This window comes from Hydractinia symbiolongicarpus, chromosome 5 (genome assembly GCF_029227915.1).
Source record: "Hydractinia symbiolongicarpus strain clone_291-10 chromosome 5, HSymV2.1, whole genome shotgun sequence".
Taxonomy (NCBI): domain Eukaryota; kingdom Metazoa; phylum Cnidaria; class Hydrozoa; order Anthoathecata; family Hydractiniidae; genus Hydractinia; species Hydractinia symbiolongicarpus.
Genome location: NC_079879.1, coordinates 23,036,992 through 23,051,228, shown reverse-complemented (window position 1 = coordinate 23,051,228; position 14,237 = coordinate 23,036,992). Strand labels below are relative to the sequence as shown.

The 14,237-nt window shown below is 33.4% G+C and overlaps 2 protein-coding genes across 4 annotated transcripts; both read right to left on the bottom strand.

The window, feature by feature from the left end:
- Positions 1-1,022: 1,022 nt before the first annotated feature.
- On the bottom strand, positions 1,023-8,422 carry LOC130645462 (uncharacterized). Its single transcript, XM_057451460.1, has 2 exons — positions 7,548-8,422; positions 1,023-6,372 (listed from the first exon to the last, which is right to left on the bottom strand). The coding sequence occupies exons 1-2, from the start codon at positions 7,591-7,593 to the stop codon at positions 3,200-3,202; spliced, it is 3,219 nt and encodes a 1,072-aa protein (XP_057307443.1). The 5' UTR covers positions 7,594-8,422; the 3' UTR covers positions 1,023-3,199.
- A 2,529-nt stretch (positions 8,423-10,951) lies between these two features.
- Positions 10,952-13,658, bottom strand: LOC130645460 (zinc metalloproteinase nas-4-like). 3 transcript variants are annotated; one of them, XM_057451458.1, is made up of 9 exons: positions 13,607-13,658; positions 13,365-13,460; positions 13,245-13,274; positions 12,984-13,145; positions 12,739-12,865; positions 12,479-12,654; positions 12,063-12,153; positions 11,305-11,465; positions 10,952-11,221 (listed from the first exon to the last, which is right to left on the bottom strand). In XM_057451458.1, exons 1-9 carry the CDS (start codon positions 13,650-13,652, stop codon positions 10,986-10,988), a joined length of 1,125 nt encoding a protein of 374 aa, XP_057307441.1. In that variant the 5' UTR covers positions 13,653-13,658; the 3' UTR covers positions 10,952-10,985. The 3 variants fall into 3 exon arrangements, with proteins under 3 accessions (XP_057307441.1, XP_057307439.1, XP_057307440.1); XM_057451456.1 differs by having other exon boundaries at positions 12,479-12,865; XM_057451457.1 differs by lacking the exon at positions 13,245-13,274 and having other exon boundaries at positions 12,479-12,865.
- Between the last annotated feature and the right edge of the window lie 579 nt (positions 13,659-14,237).

Below are 14,237 nucleotides of genomic sequence, written 5' to 3'. Positions count from 1 at the left end.
AGCATTCAAACGTCACCACCTTCATACATTGACAAGAGACACTTATCTGCTACAGTCTGATCTCTACGAACACTTTCATTTGGAATACCAACACGCATGTGGTTAACAAAACACTGCGAAACATTTGCGGTGGTCATTTAAATGCGAAGCCAACCTTGATTTCAAATCTATTGCACTTATGATGTAATGACGAGACGGCTTTGCACGGTGCTACGCCGTCAGCATATCAAAGGCTCTGAAGAGCCCCAAGGGCAAGTTTAACGTGGACTAACACAGCCTTAACAGTTTTATACGCCTAAAGTTAACTTGAATGCACCATGTGTTAAAATATTTAGGTCTTGAAAATGCTGATGTTCTGTATTTTGCATCCTTTTGGAGGTTTCTTCAGTCATCAGAATCTCTTCCAGTAAAATTTTAGCAAGCATTGGTTCTGCTTGACGGCTGTCGTGTTTTAACCACCCTCGTACCCAGGGTATTTTGCCTTTTTTGTTGTCATCTCTTATATCGTAAAGGCAAAAACCCCTGGGGACGAGGATGTGTTTTAACGACTCCAGCCGTGTATTCCAACTTCTCGACCTTGTAGGCTAAGAACGGACTGAAAAAATAAAAAATACTTTATTTCAACGATCAGCAACAGACGTCATGATTGTAAAACTTCAAGACCAAAGAATCGTGTTTACGTTTTGTTCGAATGACATTCGAATCAGTTAAGACTCTCTTTACGTTTACAGAGTCAAAACAATGCAAAAAAAGTGCTTGTGTCATATAAAGTTCTAGATACATGTTGCGACGTTCGAGTTATAGAGAGGAAATACCCGAAGAGACCAAAAAAAAACGTTCGAGTTATGGGGGTTCGAGTAATAGAGTTTTTTCTATGAGAGTTTATTAGGAAATTCCCACCGTACCAGCGAAATCGTTTGAGTTAAGGAGAGATTCGAGTTATAGGGGTTCGAGTTATAGTCCAGTGTATTAATGTTATACTTGTAGCGTAGGAAGCACACACAAACATTCACAATGACAAGTATTTTAAAAAGAAAATAACCAAAACGAAAACTTACTCTTGACGAAAAATTACTCTTGGTATATTTTACCAAACAAATCCTGAAAAACAAGGAAGCGATAATTGACATACATATTTATTATATACTAGTCGTTAACCTGTGGAAAATCCACGGGGTCGACCGTCCTTTATATATCTATCGCATTTCGTGTTTCCGTAACAGACAGATAAACAGACGGACGACGGCTATTATCATTAATCATCCTACTAGCTAGTTTAGCTACAGCACATTGTTTTTATTCATGTCAGGCTGAAATGTTATATGTAGCTGCTGCTTTGATTACGTAGCTAAAGATAAGAAACCTAGAAAACAGAAACCTTTTTAGCTTATGTTAAAAATGAGAATTGTTTTATTACTGCAAAATAATTTCGAAGTGGCTAATCGCCCGTTGCGGCAATCAAGTGCAACTGGGGTTTTAGTGGAGGGCGTTGCAGGAAGCTCAACGGGCGTCGCCCTAAAACTCAACGCCCATTAGCGCCCTCTAGCAGTTAAAATGGTCTAAAAATCAACTCCTGAAATTGTCCATCCTAGTTTCAAAAATTGTTGCTTTGACGCATGTACTACCACAACAGATAAACTTGTAAACGAAACTTATCCAATTAATTTTTTTATTGTGTCAATATCCTAATGTCAACTTGCTGAAAATGCCTATCATTCAGCAACAGCACTAACTACTATTTCTGGACTCAGATGTGCACAATCGTCTGATATTTATATAAAGAAAAATAATTTTAGATAGATTATCTCTTATCAACTTCTAAGAAATACAACCGATTAATATACAGAATTCTTACAAATTATACAAATAAAGACCTACAAAAGTCTTATAAATGAAGTGAAGGAACTAATAATTACACTCCTCAACAGGTGGGGTCAACCATTATTTAAGACTAGCTTAAAAGCCATTGTGTTAAAGCACTACTTTAAGGAATGTGGAAAGACGTTTTGTGGTTCAGCTTTACTGCAAAACATTTGCACTTTGTGGGGATAAACTTTTTTTAAAAGCCTGAATAAAATTCTTCTCAAAACACTCTCTTCCCTTATAGTAGCAATTTTTCATATTTTTTGTTCACCATGGCATAAAAAGTTGGTGTTGGTGGACTTATTTTTGCCATCAACAAGGATTGTTTTTACTCCTACAATAGTAGGTTATGTTGTAAAGTACATTACACAGAAGATATACATCAAAAATATTAAATAACTGATATAGTGACAAAATTAAAATATAGATAAATTCTAGCTAAATTCCTAAATAAAATTTTAAATAAGATCCAAACTGCAATAAAAAAAGTCTCTACTTCTCGAAAATTAACACAATTCTTTCAAGTTATTGCACAAAGCTGAGCTATTTTAAAAGTAGACCGCAAGATAAAAATTAAAAAAAAGAAATTTAGCCCTTAATAACCGTCAGGAAACAGAATATATATCTATATTATAATACCTGTATACGTCTGTCCGTCCGTCTGTCTGTCACGCAAAATGGTAGCTAAGCTGTGCAGGTAGCGAGACGCACGCAATGCGGTATAAAAAGGACGGGCGAACCCGTGGATTTTTCCACGGGCTAACGACTAGTTAATCAAAAAATTAAATATCTTATATAAAAAAATAAAAATAAAAAATACAGACAAGATAAGTTTGAGTTAGTTGAGTTCCAAACACTAAGTGAAAATCTTATTCTACATTGCAAAAACTGTACACGAACATTTTTTTAGAAAAACACAAGGTCTTGTAAAAACTCCTTATCATTGTAATGTACAAAATTGATTTGCAAAATTTAAATAAGCAAAGGGACAACGAACATGAAACTGATAAACAAATGAAATTAAAGAAAAGTGAGAAATAATTGTTTGCGTTTGGTCATATGTACAAGTTGTGATTGCAGGCCCGTAGAAAACAAAATCATTTCGCGGAGGAGTATGGGGGTGGTGGCGTAATGAGTAGTATCAATTATTTCGATCAGTCCTGAAGGGTGGAAAAATGGACTGTTAGGCCACTTAAAAACGATGCAATTTTTTTTTCAAGTAAAGAAAAGTATTAGTGTATGTTTTATTTTCGTTTTTCAAAGTTATCGAGGGATAGTTGTCACAGGCCTGAATTTTGGTGAATTAAATGCGCAAACGTTTTCACATCCTATAGTTTCAACCATGCAGTGTAACAAAACAATTTCTTAACATACAACACAACTTCTTGCACAATACAAACACAAGTATAGCTATTATTATTAACAATGGTGCTGCTAATATCACGTGATCTGCCCACACGAAGACCATAGCGATAGTGTTAATGCCAGGTACGCTTGATTGATCGTTCATGTAAAGAAAAGAAAAAAATGAATTTTCTATGTTAATGAATATCAAACAGCACAATGAGGCTGTTTCAAGATGGTTCAAGATTTGCGTGCGATATGGTAAAACGTACAGATGATGCAGGAGACACCCTTGCAGTAACAGTAATGTGAAAATCATTCGTGAGATGGGATTTACGGTGAATGCACACAAGCCTGCTAGAACCATTCGTCGACCAATCAGAACAGCTTCCCAATTTAATTCGCTATCTTCATGTAATTTATAAGGACCAAAGAAAATTTCTGCTATCTTGTCGATATCATCTTTGTTGTTGATGACGTGCAATGTTTTGTGTGTACATAGCGATCGCAAGTAGTAATAAAATGAGATTGGTGGAATGGCGAATGAAAGGTAAAATTGTCTCAAATTTATTTGACTTCTTCGTAGTATCTTTACAGAAATGTGCACAGATACTGTAAAAGGAATTATCCATAACGCAGTAAAAATCAAAATGCAATATTGCCACCACGTATAGCATTTGATATCTCCTTGAATGTATAAATAATTTTCATTTCTTATTGAAACACAATTCAACATTCGAAAGCAAAATGTATTTACTGCGGTGTAACCTAGCAAAGTAACTTGAATTGAGCAAGTGCGTATGTTCTTCATAATTTTGTAACTTGTCGTTCCACTGGTCAAAAACGTTGGGTTTCTTTTTCTTTTAAAGAGCTGAAAAGTTTTTATAATTGCAGCTAATAAAAGAAGCAGGATGAAAAGAATAAAGATATTTCCAAGTTTGATCAGTGATTTCGACAGTGCATCAAGATCTTTTGTTGGACAAAGTTTTGATATGTTAAATTGAACTAATTCAAAATTGAAAATGTTTAATATCGATTTTTTTATTACTGTTATATATCCGTGATTATTTTTTTCAGGTGTGGGGATTTCTAATAGTGATTGTATTTGGTAAAAGAAAAATATGATAGATTTCAATCCAGAGGTGTAAACATCTGTTTTACTGCCATCATTTTTTGTGTTACCATTTTTTCCGGACTGGTTTTCTTTCTCTTCATAAAAATTAATTTTTTTCGTATCCTCATCTATACTCTCTTCAAAACGTCTGTATCGATACAAATCATTAATAACTCCTGATTGCTCTTGTTTGCATTTTAATTTTCGCAGATACTGACATAATTTTTTTAATATCGTTTTAAAGTACATCAGAAACACGACATAAAGTATTCCATACGCTAGATACAAAATCCAGAACAGCCACTGATTACACCCTTCATTCTTAACACAGCCATTATTAAAATAATTCAACCTATATCCCCTTTGGCATGTTCCGCAAAGTATCCCTGTTCTTTTTTTATTACAGGTATTGTATGAAAAACATTTCGTTGTGGTCTGAGAACAGCAATAGGAAGTAGGACAGGATAGAAATACTATTTTGTTGTCACTTTCGACATATCCCCAAAAATTCCCCTTGCTCACTATTCCATGTTCACATTTTCCACCTGGGGGGCATTGAAAACACTTAAAATCTGATTTTTTATAGACAAGGCCATTACCTGGTACCGTAATCTGATCTCTTGTTAAACTATACATCCCTTTGGCACATGTGCGACACTGGAATGAAAATAAACGGTAATTTCTCAATGGAACGACGCCATAATTGTACGGACAAGATAACGACAGATTAATAAGGTGATTCATTCCACATACTTTTTTATTGTCACAACGTATCCCGTCCAGTATTGGGACATCGAGACTAGTGTTAGTTATAGATACTGATACGTTTGTATAATATACACGCGCATTTGTATAAATTATTATTCCGTTAGCTAATGGATTGTCTGTTGTACCTGTAAATTGTACTGAACGTAAATGTAAATTCAAATTGTACAAGATATCTTCTATTTCCGCGTAAATGCTGCCACCGGAAATGGTAGCTGAGTTATTAAAAAATAATGATGATTTGATAAAAGATTCATCTTTTCCCTTAGATATATATATGGCGCCCCCAAAGTCTGCAGTGTTATTAAAGAATAAAGAGTGGTCTATATCGATGTTCAAACATCTCTCAGCATATAAAGCACCACCTTGGATGGCTTTATTATTTCTAAATGAAGATTTGTTAATCCTCACTAAAATAGCTGAATATACTTTCACAGGCGAGGATTGAAATCTTGAAAATTTGCTTTCCTGCAATGATATTATTGGACATTTGTATGACATAATTCCATATTTTTTCATTTTATGCGAATCATCTTCTGAATGAAAAGATGAGTTGTATATTTGAAATAAGTAGTTTTGTGAAGTTTTAAATCTAATTATTTGATGTTGTTCAAGGATAGACAAAGTTGGAATAGAACATATCATCGAAATTCCCACCGGACATTTGAATGTGCTATGTTTTACTCGTATTCTCGCTACTTTAGTTGCATGCCATTCAATTATCGCTCGTTTTTCACTTCTGTTACCAAGGAATGCGCATGAGTCTATAACAGCATGCAGATTGCCAACTTCATAGGTGCTAATAAGCCGTGTATACTTCAAAGAACTATGCGATACATGCATTACAACAAGTTCTACAGTACCGTTTGCCTGTATTATAGGTGAAGTTGCATTCTCAAAGCTGCAGTTGGTGATAGTAATATTAAAAGATGAACTGTATTGCAAAAGTGATGTTCCAACAAAAATTATCTTCTTAACTTTTAACTGAGTGTCTTTCTTTGATAAATAAAATAAGTAATTTTGTTTTTTGTTTTGGTTTATCATCTGAATGACTGGTCGGAATTTGTTGCCTTTATAATTGGCCATTGCAATGTCATCTTTAAGGATAACTGATTGATTTACATAATACACATATGTTTTATCCGTACCCCCGTCCAATCGCACAGTAGTTGCTGAAGTGCGAAGCTTCTTTGCAGCGAATGTAAATGTATTACAGGGGTTTAAATACGTACCACAGAGAGTGTCATCTTCACCATTACGTTTGGAGACGTAAATGTCCAAATAGGCTACGAAGAAAGAAAAAAACAATGTTTTTACTAAGGTATAATTTTATTTTCTTAGGAATGATGTAAAGATGGCATCAGAAGAACATAGTCGTTTTGTGTTGTCCGAATTATTTTAACAACTTTTTATATAATGTCTTATATAATATTCATATTAATTATATCCAACATTAATAATTGAAGTCTTCTTCAAAGTAAAAAAATAGCAAAGCATGTTAACATCAGCGATCTTAAATTTGAAACAATCGTCATTTTGCTTCTCCACTATACGTCAGTTTCATCACGAATTTTCCGGCAATTATAATAAAAATCGTCGTTAAAATCACCTAGTGGAGATTCGCCTTTACGTTTCTTCGCCAATAGTTTACGAAGTTAATTTTGGAAGGTTTTTCCTTACAGCTGCCAATTTCATTTATGTTTTTAAATTCTTATTCTAGCTCTTTTTGTGCTATCAGATTTTTGTAACGCGTAACCCAAAAGCTTTCGGGCAAATTTTCCACTGTAGACATTATTCCTACGAAGCTAACTGATTTGATGAAAAGTGCATTAAAGGTGATTTATAAAATTTATTTTTTCTGTTTAAGTCCCCATCATAAGAAAGCCATCCATTTATGTATAATGTTCCTTCCACACTTCACAGATGATACTTGGTTGGAAACGGTTTTTGACGATTTGTTAAAGTTAGTATATAATGGTTTTTTTGAGGGTGATGTCATTTTAATCAAATAATTTGATGCCTATTTTAAAAAAAATGGAAATCACTTTATGATTTGACTAGACTTTGTAATGTTGAGCATGCTTTGCCAGAATAACTTCAATCTTAGACAAATTGTGTCTCTTTAATTTCCCCCTTCCCCCCAACTTCTATGTTGAATTTTGAAGGTCAATCACTATTTTGGCTGCGACACTAACCTTGGGAGGAAGGGGGTATTAAAATTTAAGACTTGTCCACTAATTTATGTCCAAGATTGTAGATACAGATTTCACGGGTACAAATGCTGTCCCCACTCTATATTTATTGTTTTTAGTGTTGAAAAAAAATAACTTATTTCCTATTGCAAAAAAATGGCAAAAAGAACAAAATCTAATTTATGACAACCTTATCTTCAGAAATTTTTGTTGTGACAGTTACCAGTCTATTGAATACAAATAAATAAATAAATAAACTCTGTACTTACCAACCTCCACGCAGAGTATTGCAAATATGATTATACGCACAAACATTTCGATAGTCTTCTACTTACTCCTGCCATTTTATTCTACGTACGTGATACAGTTATGTATATATATATATGTATATATATATATCCTAATGTAGAAATTTATGCCTGTACTTATGTGTATGTAGAACTTGTATCTGTAATTTTGAAATAGTTGTATGTAAATTTCTTTTGGCGAAAAAAAAAAAAAAAAAAAAAAAAAAAAAAAAAAAAAAAAAATTGCCATAGTGGTAAGTCTTGCACATAGGTTTTAATATTTGAATTTAGATATGTTCAAGCTTTTATAGCCACTAATACTGAAACCAGTAAATCGAAAGATTGATTCATGTACGATAATTAACATTTCTCGTAAAAAATAAGAACGCAAAATTACATCATGTGCTACGCTAGATCTAATAATGTGTCACCTAAGAAACCATTTATTTGACCTGATTACGTTTGATGGAGATATTACGTAAATAATAAAAGCTCTTAAACTATTTTGCTACAACTTCTTTTATTTGCAATATTTTTCAATAAGAATACCTTATCGGGGAAAAAAATCGGGAAATAGTGACAAAAATTTTTTGCAAGACTTTTTTCCCCGACTAGTACTTTTACCCGATTTTTTTAAACCCGACTAAGGGTGTTTACCCCGACTTTTTCTTTATCCTAAATTTTTTTCTCATTGTTACGACGATGAAAAACCTTACTTATGATGAATGACTTCATGAACAACAGCATATATGATTGGAACTACACTGGATTAGTTGAACAAAATCAGGAAGAGGATCATTTGACACAGATGCTGACTTCACAATTAGTGCAAAAAAGAACGTAATTGCTGTGCACTAGATTTTTGTACTTATTCTCGTAGTTGTTTTTGTATGAAAAACATACATAGATAAATAAAATAAATTGATTCTAATTTCATTGTGAGGTTATCTACAGGAAATCAAAAATTAGTCGGGGAAAAGTGACTTATTTTTCAAAAGTGACTTAATTTTTCCCAGCCTGAATTTTAACCCGACGAAATTTTCCCTTGACTTTTTTTCCCCATAAGGTGTGTGTCTCCAACTAATTAGCGTTTCTTCAAACTTTTTTTATATACTCAACCATTTCGAGGTGAGGTTGGGTGGGTGGGTGCTAATAAAGGGTGGCATAGCAAGTAGCCACGGAAAAAATCACATTTTAATGTCATCTGAAAGACAATGTTCATGAAAATTTGTAACTAATAATATTTTTACAACTATCATATACCAGTTTTTGTGAACCTTTGTAAAATGTTAAATGGCATAAATTTGGATCTTATAATCATATTCTTATAAAAATTCACAAAGTGTTAATTTAAACAGTTTGGCTAACTTTTGTCACTTGTTTAACTTGCTTTCCGCTATTTTCACAATTCTAATCCGATATATATCGGATTGCCGATATATTTCATTCATCGGATTGTTTGGGATTTTGTTACAGCTTATCCTTCTTCTTTTTTTTTGTGAAAAAACTGGAAAATATGTTACAAACTATTTACATCACTAGAATATTTACCAGACGTGAATTAGATTGGTAAGGATAATTTCCCCTAATTTAAAAATTACTGATGTCACCACGTAAAAACGCTGACGTCAGCAAAAAAAATAATTCTAACTTATTAATTTTGGTTCTTACCACACTGCAAAGTTTTGCGTTGTAAGTATCCTCTATGAGAATTTATAAGCGGTCGAAAAAGAAAGAACCAAAAGCAAAAGCAAATTGAAGATTAGAACAATTGGAATTATAAAATGAAATTGTAAATTGAAAGTAATGATAACTGTTCGTTTTTAATTTTAGATAATATTGTGATTAAATAAAACCACCTGATTAAACTATTATAAAGTTTTCTCTGAAAAGTGAGAATAATTTTTGGACTTTCGTAATAAAACAATTGGCGTAAGTCATTTATTTGAAAATAATATTTGAGTTACGAAATTCCACACTGGACGCGTGAAAACTATGTTATAGACTAGTCAGTAGCCCGTGGATAAATCCACTGGTTCACCTGCCCTTTTATATATCGTGTTTCGTGTTATCGTAGTACGACTTTGTTTTCTGCACACAAAGAGACAGACGGAATAGATACTATCCTAAAAGGGTGACCTAAAGTTAAGCGCAGGTTGATCACTTAAGTGCAGGTGGACGATATGTTACACAAACAGGTTGAAGAATTTGGTACAGGTATGTGGCATGTCATAGTGGAGCAGACCAGCGGAGCTTAAAAAAATAACTTACTCGCAATCCTGACTGAAATAAAAACACCGGCTACATACAACCTGTCGTTACCCCGCTATAGAAAAATCGTTCGACACTTCTATGCAACAAATTCTCGTTTAAAAGTTAATCGTCAACAATACACAGGAATGTGGGCTTAATACAGGCAAACCATGACGCATATGCGCGTAGGGTGTTTACAGTGGTGCGTCTTTATAAGGCGATTCACAGGCAAAAGCCTGTCGTTACCTGATCTAGGTAAAGCAGCTACCAATTTTTTTTTCATTTGTTGGGAATAAGTTTACATTAAGTTTTAAAAGTAATCTTGAGTAAGAAAATGGTTGTATATTACCTAAGTTTAGTAACACAAAAAGTAGTCTACTTTCACTTTTTTTTAAATAATTCCTGAAGTTCCATATCTTAGAAGTGCTAGACATCTATTTTAAACTTAATAATTATCTCTCGCAAAAGTCTTGGAAAACAAAGTGCATTAGCTAGTTAGTGTAGAGATGCAAATCCTTAGGTACAGAAAACTTGCAGGTTCCTGCAGCCAATTTAACTCGTACTTAATTTTGCGAAGTCTTTTATCCTGGATTTAATACTTCTACGTAGTCACCAGTAATACGTCCTAACCAACGAAAGAAATGAGTTTATTGACAACACTGGGGTAAGCCCTTAATTGTTATAAAACTTAATTAATAAAGAATTATTCACGGGAGTAAAGTCAGAAAGTAATCTATATAATAAAAGATTCAGAACTCTAGCAACACTGCTTTAGGAGCTACATGTATTTCTTTAATTTTCGATCTGGTTGGTTGCAGGTTGCTTAGCAGAAATTGAAAGCAGTTTAAAAAATACGAAAATTTTTACCATCGACAATGGTTTTGGTTTAACGTCAATAAAAAATAACTTATTTGGTTCATCAAAATCAAGAGAAAATGTGTTATGGTGTATACACGATTCTCTTGAAGAGCACGGAAACAAGTTATACACGTTAAAATCAATGTAAGATTTTTACTTCATCTAACCTTTGGACTACTTCTAACTGCCATATCACCTGAGGATCTAATTGTTAATTTTCTTTAGCCCATTGATGCATGAAATGTATTTTTACCAGTTAGGAATAAAAAAGTCGGTTGTATCTTATTCAATTTCTAGGAATATATTAGTTTAACATAATTTACATGATTTTTTACAGTTATCTTGCATAAATCCTTTATATTCTTTATGTTTACAATATCCAGCTCGTGTCCAGTATCCGCAGTTTCCACTTTTGTTTTTATCATTGCATGGTGGTGGTGGAGGTTTGTTGCAAAGGTTGCAGGATTGTTTGCAATTTCCTTTAACCCATTGGTTTGTACACCATTTTGTTAATACTTTACAGAACGGATATAAATTGCTGCAAGCTGAAAAAGGAAAGGTCATAGGTTAAGGTCACACTTATTTCCATAAAACACTTTTGCAATATAGCAACCTTATAATAACTCACCAGTAGGAGGGCGGCTCGTGACCACGGGTCCTCCTCCACATTTGTAATACTTTTTTAACTGTTTAACATCGATATCACTCAACCCAACTCTTTGGCCTAATCGTTCTGAAGGATTGCTTTTAGAAACTATTGTTTTTTGACCATTTAAGCTGAATGCGTAGCTGAAGAAGAAATATATAAAATTTAGACAAGTTGTAGTGAACCACCAAACACGACTTCTCTGCTTAACGACTAAGCTCTGTATCTGATGAATCTCGACTTAAGGCTAATCGAGAGTTGGTACAGCAGAAAATTTAACATTGTGTTTACGTTTCGTACGATATTTAAACCCTATGAATTTAAAGTACTCAGCTGACGTCGCAAATGGTTAGCAAGTACATTGCAAATCAATTAGAATGTAAAACAGATGTCCAGGCAATTCTTAGTCTCTTAAATAATAGGTCAAAAAAGGGTTGAAAGAGAAAGTACTTGACATGGTTGTTGTATAAGTTCATCTTTTATCTCAGACTGTAGCTTATCACAGGGGAAGTATCCTAGGAACAAGGTTGTTACAAAGTAACATTTTTTTCAATTTTGATCATAATTATGGTTTTCGCAAAAAAGAACAGTCCGCAGTACAATGGAAGGGAAAACAATTGACATTTGTAATTGATTGGAAGGATGATTGTATTAATGCAATTCCTTTTCTGAGGTAATTTGTTGTAAGACTTTGTAAATTGAACAAGAGTTAAATGCATAGTTAACGTGTTTTTACTTACTTCCCATAATGCATTACAGATCTTTTGTCATAAGGCTCGCCAAGAGTAGAGGCTTGTCCAGCTCTGTACTTTTGAAAGTTGTACCAAACAGCTATAATATACCGAAAGAAATACTCACTTCATGTCTACTTTAATGTCAGAAATTTTAACAGAAAGAAAATTCACCCTTTTTGTAAAACAGCGAATTTAATTTTCCACTAAACTTGGATACACCTATTGTGTTATTAACATTTGGGTTTTTAAAATTAGATTCAAAGCAAAATTTGCGTTTTGTGTGGACTCGACTAAACTTTTATCATGAAAAAAATAGAAAATCATATCAGCAATATCACTAATATCACTTTAATTCATCAAGTGCTAAATTTAATTTTGCAGTACTTAGATACTTTTCAAACTGTAGGTAAACCATCCCTTACCTTTGTTGATGTTGTTCCAATTAATAGTAATATAATCATCACGGTCCCTTCTAGATTGTTCGTGGTAAAATCCTAACGCGTGCATCATTTCATGCACAGCCACGCCTTTAGAACCACAACCTCTACCCAATGAAATTTGTTGCCTACCCCGTTGTCGACCAATGTAAGAGGAACACCTGCAAAGTGAGTAACATCTTATTAAATTTCTACTTTTGTTTAATCTCACAGGAGAAGAAACACGATATAGTACTTTTACCCACCCTCCTCCGTGCACGAATTCGACATAACCGCCAGCTTGTCTGGCAAGTGCCGCGGTGTATGGTTTAAACCGAATACATGTTTTCTTGTTATATTCATCAATACCTTGCTTCACAGCGGATTGGTAACCTGGGTAAATATTAATGACATATATATGATAATCTTCAGGATTTTTTTCTCCATGCTTACTAGGATTTCCACTGTTATTTTAAAGACGATTTGAGCATAACATATAAGCGATACTCACTGAAGCCTCGTCCAAATTTGTATGGTACCACGCCATTTGGCCACACTCCTCCAGCAATAGCATCAAATGTGCTCATGCCAGCCTCAGAACGAATTCGCATTTCTTCCATTGTTTTTTGCAGTTTATCCGTCATGATAATGTCGCCTTCGTATAATTCTGGATCTAAATAATAGTTATATATTTAATGACTTTCATGATCTTCAAATTATCTGCAATTTGCATCTTGAGTAGTTTTATATTCAAAGACATTAACGCACTTACCTTTTCCCTTTGAGCTCCCTTTATTGGTTTCTAAACAAAATCGTTTTTAATAAAAAACACACTAGATACCCTGGAAAAAAGTACAAATTCTAGTCGATTGAACTTAATAATATCTCTTACTTTGAAGGAAATCATTGTTACTTATAATTTTATCCATAACATTGTAGTCTTCCTCCGGATCAAGAATTTGAGGTGCGGGAGGCTGTTTTGCGAACGCTAAACATTTAAAAGCATATTATGAACACAGAAGAAAATATAATATGTATCCTCCCTGAAAGAATGCGATATAATTTATAACCATTACTTTTCCTCTCCAAAAAACTGCATCGTTAAATTAGCGATTAATGAGATTGAAAACTTACCACTCACGAAACATGCTAGCGTTAATATTAATTGCATTTTTATCATTTTCACGTTCTTTAGACGATATTACTTTATACTTCTATAAAATAGTTGGGACTGTTATATATATACTTAGTCTCAACTGTTTATTTTTCACATTATTTAGACATTAACATCACGTTTCCTTTGTTCATTGTTTATTAACGATACTGAATAAGGTACAGTTTTAAGACGTAATAGGGTGGCTTCGAAACTTACAAGACAAAGGCGCTTATGTATGCAGGATTTTTGAGCTAATGTTAAGTCCAGTGACCTTGCTTGAACTTTTGCTGATTAATCAAAAAATGGAGGTGAACACATTTTTTAAGAATTATTAAATCCGAGCGCTCAATTTGATTGAGCTATTTGACGTTATTACAACTTTTGCTGATTAAACAAAAATTAAGAAAACGCCTATTGATTGAAGGTAAATTATTTTGCAGAGGTTTTCAGAAAAGAGAGAAAAAAATCCGGAAGAAAACGACAGGAATTTTGTTGAATTATACTTGCAATACACTAATTCATTCTATTATACTATCATTGGTTTGTTTCCAGACAGTCTCCTTGGCATTTTATTTGATAATTGATACAGTCTGACAAGATTAAAGTCTT